Genomic DNA, 20,617 nt, shown 5'->3' on the forward strand with positions numbered 1-20,617 from the left:
AAAAAGCAGCTTTGTGCCCTAGGCACGTGCCTACCCCTTGGCTTGGCCCTGGTAACCAGTACATGGGGATGGACATCAGCTCCCCCATTCTGGTGCACAAACAAGATTTTAAGATGAGACAAGACTTGTCTTAATAACAGTGTCCACAAAATGGCTTCTGCCTGCTTGTTATAATTATGAATTCCCAGACTGAAGGAAACAAGATTCAAATAATTTATATAGTGTAATTAAAGTTCATTTTGCTCTACTAATGTGATTAATTATGATTTTGAATATGTTTTATGGTTGACTGGTCCCCTTTAACGACAGGATTAAAGGGGACCGGTTAACAAAAGGATTGTGATTGGACGATTCTTCTGCTTCTACTGGGAGGCTCTGGAGAGCTGGGAAAAGCTTGATCATATCATGAAACCCCTTTCAGTAATGTTTAACTGCAACCCCCGCGATGAGCCATCTCTATAGGGTAACGGTTGAAGCTCCCTCAGCCGAGTTTTCTTGCTGTTTATGGTCATTAATCATTCGATTAAATCATTCACTACAGCTGAACGGCAAAGAGATAACCGGTCCAAACAAAGTCCCAATTTGGCACAATATTAGAGGGATCTGGGCCGACCCAGAACTGCCCATAATCCAATCAAGGTGGAAGGATATTTTTCGGTCTCTGTACTAAGCGATTGGCCTGCTCTGAAGCAAAGCAATCTGTGCTATTTCATTGTGAAACCTAAAACAGAACATTGTGTTTCTGGCACAGAATGGATCAAAGGAGGCAATGAGAGGGGGCTATTCTAAGCACTTTTGCAATGTACATTCATTATTTATTTTGTTTTAATTCAGAGATATTAAAGGATACATGTGCTGTTAATATGAATGAATTATGTTCCAACAGCGCCACCTGCTGGTCAGTTTCCCACCAGTCTGACCACCAAGTAGTCAAGGAAGTTGTCAGGAGAAAGAAAGAGGCTGCTCTGATGTTCTTCTGCTTAGGAAAAAAGAAATAGAAACATTTCTCAAATCTTTCCTAAGCAGAAGAACATCAGAGCAGCCTCTTTCTTTCTCCTGACAACTTCCTTGACTACTTGGTGGTCAGACTGGTGGGAAACTGACCAGCAGGTGGCGCTGTTGTAACAAAATTCATTCATATTAACAGTACATTTATCCCTTTAATATCTTGGAATTAAAACAAAAATAATGAATGTAAATGACAAAAGTGCTTAGAATATCGCCCTCGTCAATTTTACATTCACTTATATTAAATGTTCACTTGACCTATAAGCCCTGGCACTACCTGAAACGAATCACCGGCTAAATCCATCAATATTACCCACGGCACGAAGAAACATACGCTACATTTCCACAGGACAATGGCACAAAGTCAAGGATGGAAGATCGTTGGTGGAACAGACTAACGAGGTCATGAAACAATAATTCGGTTTATTGGCAGTTGCGTATCGAATCAACACCAGGAACAAACGTGACTTCATCATCAACAGCTCCGAGTATTTTATTACTAAGCCAGTACTGTTACTTTCCTGCAAGGTACATGGAGTATTATTACTTAGGGATGTCTGACTTTTGTCATTTTTAGCAAGAAATTCGGGGGGCCACTCCATGTTGTGTTACTACACCCCCTTCCTCTGCAAAATCACGGATAGAAGGACGGGTGCCAGGGGCGTCTGCCATGTTTTTGGATTATTTCCCCCACGCATTTACTGTGACTCCAGGTTCAGATGTGGTGTTGGAGGCGCAATATTCAGACACACAAGTTAGGGAGCACCGGACAAATGTTTTACAATTCCCTTTGAGCATTTCTATATACAAACCGAAAAACCTTTAGGAGCAGGCACTGAACAAAGGCAAACTTCCACCAGTTCAAATGAAGAGAGTTGATTGTGTCCACAGCCTTACACGTTTCATGTCAAACACTTAATCACAGGCTGCACCTCGGCCTCTTCCTTTTTTTTTTTTTTTGGCGAGTTATCACTCTATAGTTGGGATCCTAATATTTCAGATTTATCATTTCTATTTACAATTGTGGGTTTTTTTTTAGAGATGCACCGAATCCAGGATTCGGCCTTTTTCAGCAGGATTCGGGCGAACTGATTTGCATATGTAAATTATGGGCGGGGAGGGAAACCGCGTGACTTTGTCACAAAACAAGGAAGTAAAAAAAAAAAGTTTTCCCCTTCTCGCTCCTAATTTGCATATGCAAATTAGGATTTGGTTCAGTATTCTGCCAAATCTTTCCCAAAGGATTTGGGGGTTCGGCTGAATCCAAAATAGTAGATTCTGTGCATCCCTAGTTTTTTTTTTTACCGTTTTCATAAACAAATTCTCCGTCATGCAAGATAACGGCGGCCCAATATGAATTCCGTCAGTTCAAACCGTATCATCCCTGTGTCGGCACCGACCTTTGGCAGCACATAATGATGAGTAGCCCTTTGTGGGGTTCAGACAAAATACAGGTTCCAATTGCAAATCTAACGAGACCTGCCATAAAGCTGACATTTTTTGAGGGAGGAATAGTTTACGACACAATGAATGAATTAGGCCACTGGTTCTTGCAGTGATACATTAGTGATCCCCACCCAGTAGCTCATGAGTAACATGTTGCTCACCAACCTCTTGGATGTTGCTCCCAGTGGCCTCACAGCAGGAGCTTACCGTATAAACTCGAGTATAAGCCGTCCTGAGTATAAGCCGAGGTACCTAATTTTACCTCCAAAAACTGGGAAAGCTTATTGACTCGAGTATAAGCCTAGGGTGAGAAATGCAGCAGCTTCTGGTAAGTTTCAATCAAAAAATTGAGGGTTTCTGCTCCCATTGGAGGTGCCGGCGTCGTTTTTGGATGCCGGCGAATATTCTTGGAGACTATTCTTGGACGCCGGCGACCGTTTTTGCGCTTGACCCGAGTATAAGCCGAGGTAGAGTTTTTCAGCATATTTTGGGGGCGGAAAAACTCGGCTTATACTCGAGTATATACGGTGGTATTTTTGAATTCCAGGCTTGGAGGCAAGTTTTGGTTGTATTTAACTAGGGATGCACCGAATCCAGGATTTGTCCTTTTTCAGCAGGATTCGCTGAATCCTTCTGCCCGGCCGAAACTAATCCTAATTTGCATATGCAAATCAGGGGCGGGGAGGAATATCGCGTGACTGTCACAAAACAAGGAAGTAAAAAATGTTGTCCCCTTCCCATACTTAATTTGAATATTCGGCCGAATCTTTTGCGAAGGATTCAGGGGTTCAGCTGAATCCAAAATAGTGGATTCGGTGCATCCCTAATAAAAACCAGATGTATTGCCAAACAGAGTCTCCTGTAGGCTGCCAGTCCACGAAGGGGCTACTAAATAGCCAATCACAGCCCTTATTTGGCACCACCAGGGACTTTTTTTCATGCTTGTGTTGCTCTCCAACTCTTTTTATAATTGAATGTGGCTCATGGGTAAAAAAAAAAAAAAGGCCGGGGATCCCTAGGTTACAGCTATGGATAGGGAAACCCGCCCATTGCTTCGAGGGGCACGTGCCTGAGGTTGCTGGTTGCTATGAGCAGCCACTTCTCGTTACTAATTTAGTAAACCAACATCTTCGTTGGGAAGGTACAACCAGCTCAATGGCTACACCATTCGTTGGCCATCAACCATTGAACATCAGAATGTTAATACTAGGGATGCACCGAATCCAGGTTTCGGTTAGGGATTCAACTTTTTTCAGCAGGATTTGGCCGAACCATATCTGAATTTGCATATGCTAATTAGGGGCGGGGAGAGAAAATTGTGTGACTTTGTGTCACAAAACAAGGAAATAAAAAAATGTTTTCCCCTTTCCACCCCTAATTTGCATATGCACGTTCGGTTCGGTATTCGGCCTAATCCGAAATCGTGGATTGGGTGCATCCCTAGTGAATACAAGTCATTCAGTGCAGGAATATGGCTGAAGCAGATTGGACCTGAGGAAGGAACGTTTGTAAACCGTGGAGCCATATTTTCTTTACTTGGATCAGTCCCCATTGGCCGACCCCTAATGATTCATATTATATTATGGAGATGGATAGAAAGGCATTTGCCATTTAAACGCTGCATATGACACAAGTTCATATTCACATTTTCAGCAGATATTATAAGGAATGATGCATCAATGCCCCCCCCCCATCCCCAAGTAATACATATAAGGATATAGAAACAGAAAATACGATGGAGCAGGCACTCAAAATGAAGGCAATTTTCCGAGTGCCTAATTTTACCTCCAAAAACTGGGAAAGCTTATTGACTCGAGTATAAGCCGAGGGTGAGAAATGCAGCAGCTTCTGGTAAGTTTCAATCAAAAAATTGAGGGTTTCTGCTCCCATTGGAGGTGCCGGCGTCTCGTTTTTGGATGCCGGCGAATATTCTTGGAGACTATTCTTGGACGCCGGCGACTATTCTTAGCCGCCGCGACCGTTTTTGCGCTTGACCCGAGTATAAGCCGAGGTAGAGTTTTTCAGCATATTTTGGGGGCGGAAAAACTCGGCTTATACTCGAGTATATACGGTATTTTTGAATTCCAGGCGTGGAGGCAAGTTTTGGTTGTATTTAACATATGCAAATTAGGGGCGGGGAGAGAAAATTGTGTGACTTTGTGTCACAAAACAAGGAAGTAAAAAAATGTTTTGCCCTTCCCACCCCTAATTTGCATATGCACGTTCAGTTCGGTATTCGGCCTAATCCGAAATCGTGGATTCTGTGCATCCCTAGTGAATACAAGTCATTCAGTGCAGGCATATGGCTGAAGCAGATTGGACCTGAGGAAGGAATGAAGGCAATTTTCCACCAGGCAGTTGCAGCAAAGTAAAAAAAAAAAAAAAAAGATTATGTCCTCAGCCTTACGCGTTTCGTGTTACAAACTATCCTGATGGCCGATGACTACGTCTAACACAAAACGCGTAAGGCTGGTGGAAAACTGCCAACTGCCGGGTGGAAAACTGCCTTCATTTTGAGTGCCTGCTCCCTTGTATTTTCGGTTTATCTGCTCCCCGTGCTGAGGGCTCAGTGCGCTGCACCTGGGCCTCTACCTTTATGTGGTGAGTAACAACTTTACTATTCAGAGACCCTCATCAGACTCTATTATATAAGGATATAAAAGGTGTAGGAACAATCTTCTACCGGTTGCTGATCTACAACTACTGCACCATCGGACAATGGGGGGTGGGTTGCAGGAGACGGATTTCAACTAGCGACAATGGAGCTAAGCCAGGAGCAGCCACTAGCCACCAACCTCCCCCAGTTGCCCACTTGCTCAACACCAAGCACCACCGCTATGCTCCATGTTATACGGAGCTACTTTAATGTCCAAGCCAATGAGTTAGAGAAGACGGCAGTGCCTCCCAGTTGTACCCGCCACCTACTTCTATTTCCGGAGGGTTAATACTAGTGACAGTTTAGGGGCTGCAGGGCCAGACGGGGCACAAAAACACAACTGTCTGTTCTCATTGATGTTTGACTTGGGATAAGGATTCTACTCTGCACCATGAGCTGCCCACAAGCTATAGATGAGGAGCAATAAATAAGGGTGCAAACCCACTGATTAGCTGACAAAAACAATGTTTTGGGGGACCTGCCTCTGCCTGTTTGCCCTTCATGAATGCAGTGCCGCCAAATGCAGGGAGCTCTGTATTCACAGAGGTGGACGCTGGTTTCTATGCACAGAAACGTGTGGCGATTTATTAAGGGTCAGGGCACACAGGCAGATTCAGGGAGATTAGTCGCCCGGCGACAAATCTCCTCTTCTTCGGGGCGACTAATCTCCCCAAACTGCCTTCCCGCCTGAATTCTGCACTGAAATCCATTTCTCAAAAGAGCAAACAGATTTTTTTTATATTTAAAGGGGACCTGTCACTCAGACATAAAAATCTGTATAATAAAAGTCCTTTTCAAATGAAACGTGAAATCCAAATAATATTTTTTTTTTATTAAAGCATTCATAGCTGCTGTAAACTTGTTTATAAATCTAGGTCAATCAAATACGGTTACTTTCACTTTCCATTCAGCACTTCCTACATGTCACTGCTCTCCCCACATTCCCCCGTTCTCTTCACCATTTAATTGTGTAACCAGGGCATGGGGATGGACATCAGGTCCCCCATTCTGGTGCACAAACAAGATTCTGAGATGATACAGGACTTGTCTTAATAACAGTGTCCACAAAATGGCTGCTGCCTGCTTGTTATAATTATGAATTCCCAGACTGAAGGAAACAAGATTCAAATAATTTATATAGTGTAATTAAAGTTCATTTTGCTTAACTGATGTGATAAAATAGGATTTGGAATAATTTTATGGAGTGACGGGTCCCCTTTAATTTTGAAATCTGACATGAGGCTAGACATATTGTCATTTTCCCAATCGCCCCAGTCACATGACTTGTGCTCTGATAAACTTCAGTCACTCTTTACTGCTGTACTGCAAGTTGGAGTGATATCACCCCCTCCCTTTCCCCCCCAGCAGCCAAACAACAGAACAATGGGAAGGTAACCAGATAACAGCTCCCTAACACAAGATAACAGCTGCCTGGTAGATCTAAGAACAACACTCAATAGTAAAATCCAGGTCCCACTGAGACACATTCAGTTACATTGAGTAGGAGAAACAACAGCCTGCCAGAAAGCAGTTCCATCCTAAAGTGCTGGCTCTTTCTAAATCCTTTTAAGGTAGTGATTAACTTTTCTAGGGCCAATAGAACAGTTGCACCAATACAAGCCAAGACCTGCACTTACCCCCGACACTGAGCTGTATAATGTAGAGACCCTTTGCCCCCTCCTGCCATTGAGAGCTGTGCAATTAAATGCAAGTGCCCCAGAGGGTACAACAAGTGCAGTAGGAAACCCCTATTACAGATACAGTTGAATACACAGACATTACCCCATGAGTGAAAGGAAGAGATAATATAAATGATCAGAGGGGAGAGGCTGGAAGATACTCACTACTGCTCTTAACTAAATCCTAGTGACCTGTTTAACCCTCGAGAAAGTGATTATTACTGGAGAAAGTGATTATTACTGGATGTGAGAGAAGATTCTCAAACACAGGGGGAACATCGAAGCAGTGGCAATGGCCAGTCAGTGGCTGAATTCCTCCCTTTAGCATTAGCTCCAGTTGTGCTCCAGTTGTGCTCCAGTGCAAACATAGCTCCAGTTTCTACTGTTTCAACATAAAAGAGAACAAGGTTGGACAGTTATCCCTGAATGGGTCGCTGGCTTTGTGATGCACAGGCTGTGCCATAGGCCATTGCGTTGGTCCGTATGTCGTCTATATAAAGGCTGCTGTAGGCGTGAAGGCCCTGGGTGAGGCAAAGTGAAGTTATTTCCTGCATTGTGATTGGTTGAAAATATCATATCCAAAGAAATGATCAATGAATTAGTCACAGATGTTGGGAATGAGTAACAATCTCGCTGGGGAAGTGCAATTTCCGACTGGCTGCAATGTGACTCCGCTGCATACGGCTGCAATGCGACTCCGCTGCATACGGCTGCAATGCCACTCCGCTGCATACGGCTGCACCGCCACGACGGAGAGAGAGCAGCAATGTCTCTGTGCAATTAAAGGCCACAGTGCAGCTCACGTCTTTCACTTCCTAATCCATTTTCATGATAAGAAAAAAAAAAGAGGTTTGGCTTCAGTGCACTAGTTCAGCTGACAGTTTGGTGATTTAGTGTTGGCTGCGGTGGCAGCAGTAGAGGCGGGATGCACAGCAGGAAGGAACAAAAGAAGAAATGTCACGCGGGAGGGCCGATACCGATATGGACTGGGCTTCTCTAATTCTTCCTTTAGTTCTCAGGTGGGAGAATTAGGAGCTGGAATTGCGGGAGTCTGTGGGTGATGTGTGCGCCACAGTCTGACTGTAGGGCGGGACCTCCTCCGCCACCGCGGGAGTGTAAGGAGGCGGAGCTTCACTCAAGCTACACGAATCATAGTTGTCCGTGATATTCAGTGTATGGGAGTCCGGATCACTGACGGCCGGGGCGAGCTCGCTGTAGGGCGGGGGCTTCAGATCATCAGCTGAAAAACAACAACACATAAGACACACGTGTGAGACATCGGTCCAGTTCATTTGTTCAGTGCGGCTTGTGGTGGAATGTGCCGACACTTTGTAGCTCATACCCCATTATATAGTGAATAAAGTTCCCCCTCTTGTAAAATAAAAGGATATTATAAGTTACCGAGGAGTTTCACGACCATATAAAGACACGAGGCCGAAGGCCGAGTGTTTTTATACAGGTCATGGAACTCCGAGGTAACTTCTAATATCCTCATATTTTACAACAGGGGGAACTTTATTTATTATAATACACAAGTTTCATTGAGAAATGACATCAGAACTCTTCATTTATAAGGATATAATTTACAAGATATTCATGACTTTTGTGTATTATATATTTATACACACACACACACACACACACGAGCCATGGATATCCTGTAAATTATATTCTTTTAAATGGTGACTAGTGATGTCATTTTTGTCACGACTCACTAAAACTTGTGTATTATAATAAATAAAGTACCCCCTGTTGCAAAATATGAGGATAATAGTCCAAATCATGGAAAGATCCATTATCCAGGTGTTTATAACAATAATAGTAACATAAAATGGCTAAACCAATACAGGTATGGGACCTGTTATCCAGAACACTTGGGACCTGGGGTTTTCCGGATAACAGATCTTTCTGTAATTTAGATCTTCATACTTAAGTCTACTAGAAAATCAAGAACATTAAATAAACCCAATAGGCTGGTTTTGCTTCCAATAAGGATTAATTATATCTTAGTTGGGATCAAGTACAAGTTAATGTTTTATTATTACAGAGAAAAAGTAAAAATTTGGATTATTTGGATAAAATGGAGTCTATGGGAGACGGCCTTTCCATAATTCATTGCTTTCTGGATGAGTTTCTGGATAACAGATAAAGCCAAAAGCTTTATACAGTTTACATATCCAGGTATGGGATCTGTTTTCCAGAAAACTCCAAATTACAGAAGGGCCGTCTCCCATAGACTCCATTTTATCCAAACTGTGAACATTTTTAAAAATTCTGTGTAATAATAAAACAGTACCTTGTACTTGATCCCAACTAAGATATAATTAATCCTTATTGGAAGCAAAACCAGCCTATTGGGTTTATTTCATGTTTTCATGATTTTTTAGTAAACTTAAGGTGTGAAGAGTGAGAATCATTTATTTATACATTTAGTACATCAGTATAGTACATAATTATTGAATGGTTTGGAGATGTAAAATGGAATTGCCGCTATACAGGTGAAAAGCAACCACCAGAATAGTAAGAAATGGAGTAATTCGGCGCAGGCCGTGGGACTGGTGTAAATAAATGAGAATAACGTTTCAGTCGAACCTGTAGAAAGATCTTCATAGGGCGGGGGCACCTCCAGCTGAGTGTATGAGGGGGCTGGGGGTAACGAGGCAGCGGGCTCCCCAACTGAACTGTCATCTTGTACCCCATACCAGTTAGACCAGACAGACGCCTGTACAGAGAAGAAACATCATTATTCATAGGAACATCTGTGTATTTATATTTATATAAAGTCTCTAAACGTTTGTCTGAGCCGCAGGTAATAACACGAGTGTCCCAGTGTAAAGTAAATGGGGGGGGGGGGGGTCAGATTGTAACTATTAAATGATAAAAGGGAAAATAACATATTTTCTGCCAAAAATGTATGAGCTGCCCAATGGGGAAGATTAAAAGGAAAGTAACTGAATCCTCCACATGTTTCCCATTTACTTCTCTGACTCTTACTAAAGGCCCCTCACATACTTGTGCCTTAACCCCATGCATTAACCCTCTGTGTGCTGGGGGGATTTAAATCATTTAATGCGTTAACCCATGCATGCCAACTAGCCACGAGAGGATTTACCCCTTCATTAACCCCATACATCATCATCATTTATTTATATAGCGCTGTCAAGATACGCAGTGCTTTATACATGCCAAGAGAGGATTTACCCCTTCATTAACCCCATGCATGCCAAGAGAGGATTTACCCCATTCTTGCCGAGGGGTTACCGAATGCATTAACCCTCTATACACCAAGAGGGCATTTACTCCATTCAATAACCCCATGCATACCAGGGGGGATTTACCTAATGCATTAACCCCCCTACATAATAAGAAAGCATTTAATGTCCCAGCAGAAGGTTGTGTAACTGTTTGGGGGGGGGTTAGCATTCACTTATAAGTGAACCCCGATGTCAGAGCACAAACACAGCAGCCCCCATAGTTATTACATATTAAATGGAGCAATGGGAATATGTTGTCCATAAAGATATAAGGGTCATTTAATTAGACCCGGACAAAAGTGCTAAAATAAAAAAAAATGAAAAAAGGGTCAGAAAGTAAGATAAAGATTATTTAAAAGAATCTTATTCACATTACACCCCTCAAGCAAAACTGTGTCAGACTCACCTCCCCTCGCGCCTCCAATTACAATGGAATTTTAAAAACAATGCAGCATTTTGGGTTTAAAAAGGTCATTTATTGTGTCTGAAATTGCGTCATATATTGTGTCATTTATTGTGTCTGAAAGAACAATTTCTTATTGATTTCTCAATGAATCGTTTAAAGTTCTTTACTGTGTCACACACTTGTATCATTTATAGTCTGATTACTGTACAGTAACGGGATATAAAGTATAAAACGATATCCAGTTCCTAATCCCACATGTCACATTTTACAACTTTAAACTGGAATGTGCCGGCCCTCACACTGGGGCTCATATGTATCTAATGCAGGGTCACATCTGTCAGACGATGTATATTGGGGGGTTCGGGCTGGATCCTTTGAGCTCGTATCGTACCTATCAGTGCCCTGTGTGGCCCCTCCTGGGGATCGTGGGTTAGGTGGGCCCCCCTGCGCGCTCGGCTAATGTTGAACTTCTGACTCGGGTTTCACTTGCAGGGAGTTACACTGCTGGGGGCGAGGGGGTCTGGATAAGTAAAGCACCAGTTGGGGGCACGGGCTGCTGAGCTCAGGAACAATTCAGCACCAGTGCGGGGGTGTGTGTAGTCAGGGGCTACTACTGTCCCAGGCCTAAAGGGGCACCCGGCTGTGTTGTAGTGATGTGCGGGCCGGCCCAATAGCCATGGGTTTACCAGTGGGTCGGGCCAACCTCGCACTCTTCTTCGTGGGTGGGTGCGGGTTCAACTCTTCTCCAGATCTCCCCGCCCGCCACTGTCAAATGTCGGCTTCCGACTTCTGGATTCTTCTTTTATAGAAGCTGCAGCTGCTCGCCCTGCCCCTTTTGTGATGTCATCGGTCGGGCGTGTCGGCGCAGGTCTATAAAAGGAACCCAGAAGTCGGATGCAGGCACAGACTAAGGGAGGACGGATTAGGGTCGGGGAAATCCCAGCCCGCACATCACTACTGTGTTGCACTTTAAGAAATAGCCGGGCCCCCTTGATAGAGCCGAAACTGTGCTGCACCTGTTGAAAGTACCGAAACCTCTAAAGAGCCGGAGAGTCGAAGTCCCGAAGCTGCAAAAAGACCCGAAGCCACGTTGACGTCCTGAAGCCGTGAGTTCAGTTCTACTCGACACCAATGTGTTGTTTTTTTTTATTTTATCAAAGGGGTTGTTCACCTTTGAGATACTTTTAGTATAATGTAGAGAGTGATATTCTGAGATAATTTGCAATTGGTTTTGATTTTTTCTTATTAGTGGGTTTTGAGTTATTTAGCTTTTTATTCAACAGCTCTCCAGTTTGCAGTTTCAGCAGTCTGGTTGCTAGGGTCCAAATGACCCTAGCAACCATGCATTGATTGGAATACGAATGGGAGAGGCCTGAATAGAAAGATGAGTAATAAAAAGTAACAATAACAATACACGCGTGACCTTACAGAGCATTTGTTTTTTAGATGGGGTCAGTGGCCCGCCATTTGAAAGCTGGAAAGAGTCATAACATACCATTCTATAACATACTAAAAGTTAATAGGAAGGTCAACCACCCCTTTAAGGCATGGAGATACAAACTATGGAAAGACCCCTTATCTGGAAACCCCAGGTCTCAAGCATTCTGGATAACAGGTCCCATACTACACGTGGCCCCAGTTTGAATGTTCAGTGCAACACGGCGACGAACGGTGCACACAGTACTTTCCCTTTAACCACAGACTTGTGTAAATCATTTCTATTTTGGACCGAGATAGAGCCGAGTTCGTTATTTTGTATAAACAGCGAGATTAAGTGGTTTAGACGTGTTTACGGTAGAAATAAGTGTGTTTGACTGGAAATCAGTTGACAAGATTTGTTAAGATTTCGGTGAAAAAACAAAGGAAGAACGAGAATGTTGTATCTGCAACTTGTTTAACTCCTACGCGCCAGACAAGCAACTCTCATTCCACCAGCTGCACAGTCACCTTTAAGTTAACTTTTAGTATGTTATAGAATGGAAAATTCTAAGCAACTTTTCAATTGGTCTTCATTATTTTTTTTTTTTTATATAGTTTATTAATTATTTGCCTACTTCTTCTGACTTTTTGCAGCTTTCAAATGGGGGTCACTGACCCCATCTAAAAAACAAATGCACTGTAAGGCTACAAATGTATTGTTATTGTTACTTTTTATTACTCATCTTTCTATTCAGGCCTCTCCTATTCATATTCCAGTCTCTTATTCAAGTCAGTGCATAGTTGCTAGGGTAATTTGGACCCTAGCAACCAGATTGCTGAAATTACAAACTGAAGAGCTGCTAAATAAAAAGCTAAATAACTAAAAAACCACAAATACTAAAAAATGAAAACCAATTGCAGATTGACTCAGAATATCACTCTCTATATCATACTAACAGTTAATTTAAAGGTGAACAACCTCTTTGATGAAATAAAAAAAAAAAAACACATTGGTGTTGAGTAGAACTGAACTCATGGCTTCACGACATCAATGTCGGCTCCTTTCGTGGCTTCGGGACTTCAAGGGGCAGATTTATTAAGGTTCAAATTTTAAATTCGAATTTTTGGTAAAAACTCACAAATTCGAGTTGGGAATAAGCCAAACTCAAATTCAAGATTTATCATACCTTGACCCTGGGAACAACACAAATTCGCCTATTCTCCACCTAAAACCTACCGAATTTATGAAAAAGTCAATAGCAGAGATCCAGCGACCCCGACCCATTTAAAGATGTTACAGGGTTTTTTCAATGAACGTTTAGAGACAATTTGCAATTGGTTTTTGTTTTTTATTATTTGTGGCTTTTGAGTTATTTAGCTTTTTATTCAGCAGCTCTCCATTTTGCAATTTTAGCAGTCTGGTTGCTAGGGTCTAAATTCCCCTAGCAACCATGCATTGATTTGAATAAGAGACTGGAATATGAATGAACTAATAAGTGAATATTGGTTCGAGTTTTAGACGTTTTTTTTAAATATGGAGTTGTGAATATATTTGAATTTATTAGAATAAAAAAAAAAAAAAAATTCACATAAATTCGACCTTTGATAAATCTGCCCCTAAAAGTTAACTCAAAGGTGGACAGCCCCTTTATATTATATTGCAAAAGATCCTTCTTTTTCTAGTTGTTTCTAGTCTCTACACCCCTCGAAACAATGTAGCAGAAGCGAAGGGGACCCCAAGGAGAAATGGCTTCTGCTACATTGTTTCAAGAGTCGGAACTTGCATGTGGGCAGCCATGTTTTGGATACAGGTGGAACAGTGGGATAAACGCTTACATTTTGCCGCTGCTCACAGAGCTGGTGTAGGTAGGCCCTTCCTCCGACAATGACGATCTGCGCGTTTCGAGGATTGCTGAGATACGCGTCCAGCTGCCGCTGTCGGGATCGGTACCAGCAGACGTAGAAGAAGATTTTTATGATGATAAATATTATCACTATTCTGAAATAAAAAGATAAAAAGAAGAAAAATCGTTACAAAGAAGCCATTTTGCTTTGATAACCCCACCCCCTCCATTCAATCAACCAATGATAGAGTGGGACGTTGAACCACTCTGATGGCTTTTCTCATAAGCAGCGATTAGTATGACGGCTGATAGATAATTACACTGGGGCTCATTTATAAACACTGGGCAAATTTGTAGTAACCCATCACGGCGGCCATCTTCCTCTCTTCGGGAAGTGAGTGCCTTATCGGCGCATGCGCAGTTGTCATGAAACAGAACATTGCTCCAACTGCGCATGTGCAGATAAGGCACTCACTTCCTGAAGAGAAGAAGATGGCCGCCGTGTACTCCGATACCCTGAATCTGCACCGAGGGGTAAGTAAAGAGTTAGCGCCATTTGCCCGGGGGAGGAGAGAGGGAGGGGGTAGGGGATTTTTTACTTTACTATTGAATTTTAGGGTAGGACTAGACGGATGTTTTTGGTGCACTCTGACACGCTGCGACAAAACGTCTGCAACAAATCGCCTGTGACAAATCTCATGCAACGGAAATAAGGTAAGAGATAGAAATGTCGGATGAAGTTGCAGCGTTGATCCGACGCGACACGACTGTCGGATGCAGACGCAGCGTGCAGCGTCTGCATCCGACAGTTGTGTTGGATCAACGCTGCAACTTCATCTGGTTACAATGACAGCACTTCCTGATACCAGGAACCATCAGAAGAGGCACAAGCCCGGACCACACCAAGTAGAAGAGCCGAAATAAGATGGTAAAGATTAAAAACCGTACATTTTATTTTCCATAATTAAGAACCAAGGCCTGACGCGTTTCGTGTCTACCAAGGACACTGTGAGGACTCACCCTGGTGGTCTAGTGGGCCGGCGGGGAAGCCCGCTGCGTTGATCTGCTCCTCCCTTGCCAGTTTCTCTATGGCACGCGCTGAGCACTTCTGGGTTTTAGTGCGTCACAAGCGTCATGACATCATCGCAATGTCGCGAAATTCTAATATTTGTGCACAAAATCATTGCCCATTTTTAGGTCTAACTTGTTAGTATCTGGGTGCGACTCTACTATTGTTTGATTCCTGTTTTGACCCTTTCCTGCCTCATTATTCTGAACTCTCATTATCCTGACCCTTGCCTGCCTGACTATTCTGATTCTACCGGTATTGATCTTTACCTGCCTGACTATCCTTGAACTCTGCCTGCACCGACCCCGGCCTGTCTGACTACCCTTTGTCTATTCCAAGAACTGTGCCTTCCGTCCAAAGACTTTATAACGACTGTACCCCTTTGCTCATCCAGAACTTTTGCTTGGCTCCTCTCTTATTAAGACCTGACGGCATCTGATTAGCGGAGGGCTCCTCCCGAAGTGAAAGGCGGCTGCTACAGGCAGAAGCGGAGTTGAGACCAGGGAGCCTAGCAGCTGTTCTGGATTTTGGGAGCCGGTTGTGACAGACACTTAGTCCGTGCCTATGACTAAGTGTCCTTGGTAGAAACGAAACGCGCCAGCCTAGAGTACTGCAGTGGGTGGGGTACCCATGGGTTACCAGTAAAAACCTGCGGGTTGCGGGTCGGCGGTTCTGCAGGTTTGCGGGCCACGGGTCTTCTCAATATCGATTTTTACTCCTTTTTTCTGATGACGCCTACTTCCGATGATGTCACTTCTGGTTACAATGACAACACTTCCTGATTCTTGATGGTCAGCGGTTCGCAGGTCCGGGTTGCGGATAAGGTACTTGCGGGTCGGGAAGCGGGTCCAAGCGGGTAAGAATGTGGGTTGTGGGTCCTGGTTGCAGTTTGTAGGTTGCGGGTACGGGTTGGGTTCCAAAAAATGGACCCACGCAGGACTCTACGTCAGGCCTTGGTTCTTAATTATGGAAAATAAAATGTAAGTTTTTAATCTTTACCATCTGACTTCGGCTCTTCTACTTGGTGTGGTCCAGGCTTGTGCCTCTTCTGATGTTTCCTGTAAGATTTACAGTTTTTACTCACAGTAAAACTTGACGTCAGTGGGTGTGTCTGTGACGTCAGTGGGCGGACTCGTGACATCAGTGGGTGGGGCTATGACGCCAGTGGACGGACCTGTGTCGGCAGTGGGCGGGGCTATGATGTGGCGATCAGTGATTGGCCGAACGCCGTGTCAATCAAGGGAATCCCGTCCGGTTTTCCTTATTTGGAAAACCGGGCAGGAAGTATAGACCCGGGCAGCCCCTCAAAATAACGGGCTGTCCGGGTCAAAACCGGACAAGTGGCAACCCTAGTACATATGAACATCGCACCAGACACAACTTTGCTTCATCTGCTCTGTGTACAACCTACTGCACTCAGCCCTGCCTTCCAATCACAAGGGAAAAGCATTTGCACTGACGGCAACATTCAGGAATGAGGAGAAATTGACTGACAAAATGGCCGACGCTGGGACGAGTCACTGGAGAAAAGGCTTTTTATATCTGTTCCGTCATAATGAGAAGCAGGGGGAAATATAAATCATCCCCTCCAGCGTTGGGCCAAGATTAATGAGCTCTGTATGTTCAGAAGCAAAAGCATCGAGATAAAAGTAGGACAAGAATAATACAGTTTATACACAGGAAACTCCCTTTAATACGAAGGGAAATCGTCTCATTACTACAGAAGGAACAGACCCAGTGGGAGGTGCTGGGCATTTGTATCAGGGCGTATTTACTACTTAGACACCCACGGGTCTGTGCATCGGGTGTCAGCTTTTGAAGGGGGCACTTGTTGCTAATAAAGTGCCAATAATCAATGGGAAGGGTTTATGCTGAAGTCTGGTGTCCAGGGCAGCCACATATAAACGCTCACTGCTGTCTCTTTAAAGGAGAACTAAACCCTAAAGATGAATGTGGCTAAAAATGCCATATTTTATATAGGGAACTTATTGCACCAGCCTAAAGTGTCAGCTTGTCAATAGCAGCAATGATCCAGGACTTCAAGCTTGTCACAGGGGGTCACCATCTTGGAAAGTGTCTGTGACACTCACATGCTCAGTGGGCTCTGATTGGCTGTTGAGAAGCTAAGCTTAGGGCTCGTCACTAATTATCCAGCAGAAAATGAGCTTCCCTGGCTGTAATATAAGCTGATGCTACAGGTTTGCTGATTATTCAATTCTGATGCTAATTGCACTGGTTTCTGTGCTGCCATGTAGTAATTATGTGTATTAATTACTAATCAGCCTTATATTGTGACATTTCTATTCTATGTGTACTGTATATTGTGAGTGGGTCCCTAAGCTCAGTAAGTGACAGCAGCACAGAGCATGTGCAGTGAATCAGCAGAAAAGAAGATGGGGAGCTACTGGGGCATCTTTGGAGACTCAGATCTTTACTGCTAAAGGGCTGTGGTTGCCTTGGGCTGGTACAAAAGCACAAAACATCATGTACAACATTTTTAGCTACTTCTTTAGTTTAACTTTCCTTGTCCTTTAATGGACATTCAGTTTTGGGATGGCCAATGGATCACTACTATACAGACCTGTTATGCAGAATGCTCAGGGTTTGGGGTTATCTGAATAATGGATCTATCTGTAATTTGGATCTTCATTCCTTAAGTCTACTAGAAAAACATTAAATAAACCCAATAGTCTGGTTTTGCTTCCAATAAGGATTAATTATATCTTAGTTGGGATCAAGTACAAGATACTGTTTTATTATTACAGTTTTACATTTTTAAATATTTGGATTATTTGGATAAAATTTGAGTCTATGGGATGTGGCCTTCTGAGCTTTCTGGTGTGTGTGTGTAAACAAAAAATCTCACTGATGGGGACATTATATACTATTTTTAAAGGAGAACTAAACTCCCCATCATTTGTTTTTAACACAAAGCTCATCCCACAAAGGGTCCCTTGCCCTTTCCAGAACTGTCCATGTATAAAAGGTCCAGGAGCCCCCCCCATACAGGCTCTAAATTTGCAGTTTTAGAACAGGGCAATGCCATGTCTGTCATCTGAATAGAAATCCTTACAGCACCATATTGGACTTCAGCTTTAAACATACACACAACAGGAATATCTCAGCATAAAGAGCTTGTCCATCTTTAATTTACTTGTTAATGGTGATATTCTGAGACAATTAGCAGCAGGTTTTGATTTTTTAGTATTTGTGGTTTTTGACTTGGCTTTATATTCAGCAGCTCTCCAGTTTGCAATTTCAGCAATCTGGTTGCTAGGATCCATATTACCCTAACAACCATGCATTGATTTGAATAAGAGACTGGGATATGAATTGGAGAGGCCTGAATAGAAAGAGGAGTAATAAAAAAGTAGCAATAACAATACATTTGTAGCTTTACAGAGCATTTCTTTTTTTAGATGGGGTCAGTGACCCTCATTTGAAAGCTGGAAAGAAACAGAAGAAGGCAAATCATTCAAGAACTATAAAAAAATGAAGGCCAATTGAAAAGTTGCTTAGAATTAGCCATTCTAGAACATACTAAAATATAGCTTAAAGGGGTGGTTCACCTTCAGGTTAACTTTTAGTATGTTATAGAATGGCCAATTCTAGGCAACTTTTCTATTGATCATTATTATTTATTTTTTCATGGTTTATTAATTATTCGCCTTCTTCTCCTGACTCTTTCCAGCTTTCAAAAAGGGGGTCACCGACCCCGTCTAAAAACAAATGCTCTGTAAAGCTACACATTTATCGTTATTGCTACTTTTTATTACTATTTCTGACCCTCCCCTATTAATAATCCATTTTCTCATTCAAATCAATACATGGTTGCTGGGGTAATTTGGATTCTAGCAATCAGATGGCTGAAATTACAAACTGGAGAGCTGCTGAATAAAAAGCTAAATAACTCACACACCACAAATAATAAAACATGAAAACTAATTACAAATTGTCTCAGAATATCACTCTCTACATCATACTGAAAGTTTACCCAGAGGTGAACCACGCCTTTTAATTAGCAGCCTTCTAATGAAGTAAAAGCGCGGACATAAAAGATTTAAGCAGCCCAGACTACTGCGTTGCATCTGTTGCAGTATCAGGTCATGTTGGCAGGCGCATTGCAGCCGTGCATGTTCCCTTCATAAATCTGAATGTTCTGGACAGGAGTCGCCCAGAGCTTGGGGTGCAAAACAACATTTACGGCCTCCCCTGATTGAAACCATGTGGGAAAGAGAGAGATTAGGACTCTGGCTTGGAACACGGAACTTAATACATTCTTACGGCTAACAAGCGCCAGTACAATGTACAAATGTTAATAGAAAGCATACGCTGGCCCCGACTGCAAATTTGTAATGAATTGGCAGCGGGATCTGACATTCACTACAAACAACTGTCACATATTACTTACATGTACCAGTACAGCTCCATTCTGCTCGTCTTTGTGCCTCGTTTATGCGCAGCTCATGGCTCACGGACGCCTCTAAAAACAAAAAAGAACAGATAACGGTCAGTTCACGGATCTTGTGTATGAAATCTCGTTCAGCGGAAGACATCGCAACTTTGTGTCGGAGTCGGTTATTTTGAAAGGCAGGGGTTGTTCACCCTTGAGATAACCGTTAGTATGATGTAGAGAGCGATACTCGGAGAAAATTTGCAATTGGTTTTAATTTTTTATTATTTGTGGTTTTTGAGTTATTAAGCTTTTTATTCAGCGGCTATCTTAAGCAATCTGGTAACTAGTATCCAAATTCCCTTAGCAACCGTGCATTGACTTGAATAAGAGACTGGAATATGAATGAGAGGCCTGAATAGAAAGATGAGTAATAAAAAGTAGCAATAACAATATATTTGTAGCCTTACAGAGAATTAGTTTTTTTAAGATGGGGTCAGTGACGGCCATTTGAAAGCTGAAAAGAGTCAAAAGAAAAAGGCAAATAACTATAAAAAATAAATAATAAAAACCAATTGAAAAGTTGCTTCGAATTGGCCTATAACATAATAAAAGATACCTGAAAGGTTAACCACCCCTTTAAAGGAGGACATTTTAAAACTAAGTAAGCTTTGTCAGAAAGGTCTATATAAATACACCAGTAAACCCTCAAAGTAATGCTGCTCTGAGTCCTCTGTCAAAAGAAACACCGCATTTCTTTCCTTCTATTGTGTACTCATGGGCTTCTGTATCAGACTTCCTGTTTTCAGCTTAAACCTCCAGGGCTAGGGCTTGAGCATGCTCAGTTTGCTCCTCTCCCCCTCCCTCCCTTCTCTGCTGTAATCTGAGCCCAGAGCTATGTGTGAGGACGGAGAGACTCAGGCAGGAAGTGATGTCACACCAAGCTAATATGCCAGCTGCTATCCTAAACAAACAGAGAGCTTCTAGAGCCAGGTATGGAAAAACATTCTGCAGAATAAATATAGTTACACAGTTACATAGTTAAATTGGGTTGAAAAAAGACAAAGTCCATCAAGTTCAACCCCGCCAAATGAAAACCCAGCATCCATACACACACCCCTCCCTACTCTCACATAAATTCTATATACCCATACCTATACTAACTATAGAGTTTAGTATCACAATAGCCTTTGATATTATGTCTGTCCAAGAAATCCTCCAAGTCCCTCTTATAGTCATTAACTGAATCAGCATCACAACATCACCCGGCAGTGCATTCCACAACCTCACTGTCCTGACTGTGAAGAACCCCCTACGTTGCTTCAAATGAAAGTTCTTTTCTTCTAGTCTAAAGGGGAGGCCTCTGGTACGGTGATCCACTTTATGGGTAAAAAGGTCCCCTGCTATTTGTCTATAATGTCCTCTAATGTACTTGTAAAGTCT

General features: G+C 42.7%; 1 protein-coding gene across 2 annotated transcripts in view; it reads right to left on the bottom strand.

Moving 5' to 3' along the window:
* Window positions 1-6,680: 6,680 nt before the first annotated feature.
* LOC108714724 overlaps window positions 6,681-20,617 on the bottom strand; it is a 38,251-nt gene continuing 24,314 nt past the window's right edge. For both annotated transcript variants that reach the window (XM_041590895.1, XM_018259200.2), the window contains 4 exons: window positions 19,193-19,264; window positions 13,705-13,867; window positions 9,382-9,511; window positions 6,681-8,029 (listed from right to left, as the gene is read on the bottom strand). In XM_041590895.1, the coding sequence (XP_041446829.1) occupies window positions 7,818-8,029; window positions 9,382-9,511; window positions 13,705-13,867; window positions 19,193-19,212 (525 nt within the window). In that variant the 5' untranslated portion in view covers window positions 19,213-19,264 and the 3' untranslated portion in view covers window positions 6,681-7,817. The remainder of the gene's footprint in view (window positions 8,030-9,381; window positions 9,512-13,704; window positions 13,868-19,192; window positions 19,265-20,617) is intronic.

Source organism: Xenopus laevis, chromosome 4L, assembly GCF_017654675.1.
Source record: "Xenopus laevis strain J_2021 chromosome 4L, Xenopus_laevis_v10.1, whole genome shotgun sequence".
In the NCBI taxonomy this organism is placed as follows: domain Eukaryota; kingdom Metazoa; phylum Chordata; class Amphibia; order Anura; family Pipidae; genus Xenopus; species Xenopus laevis.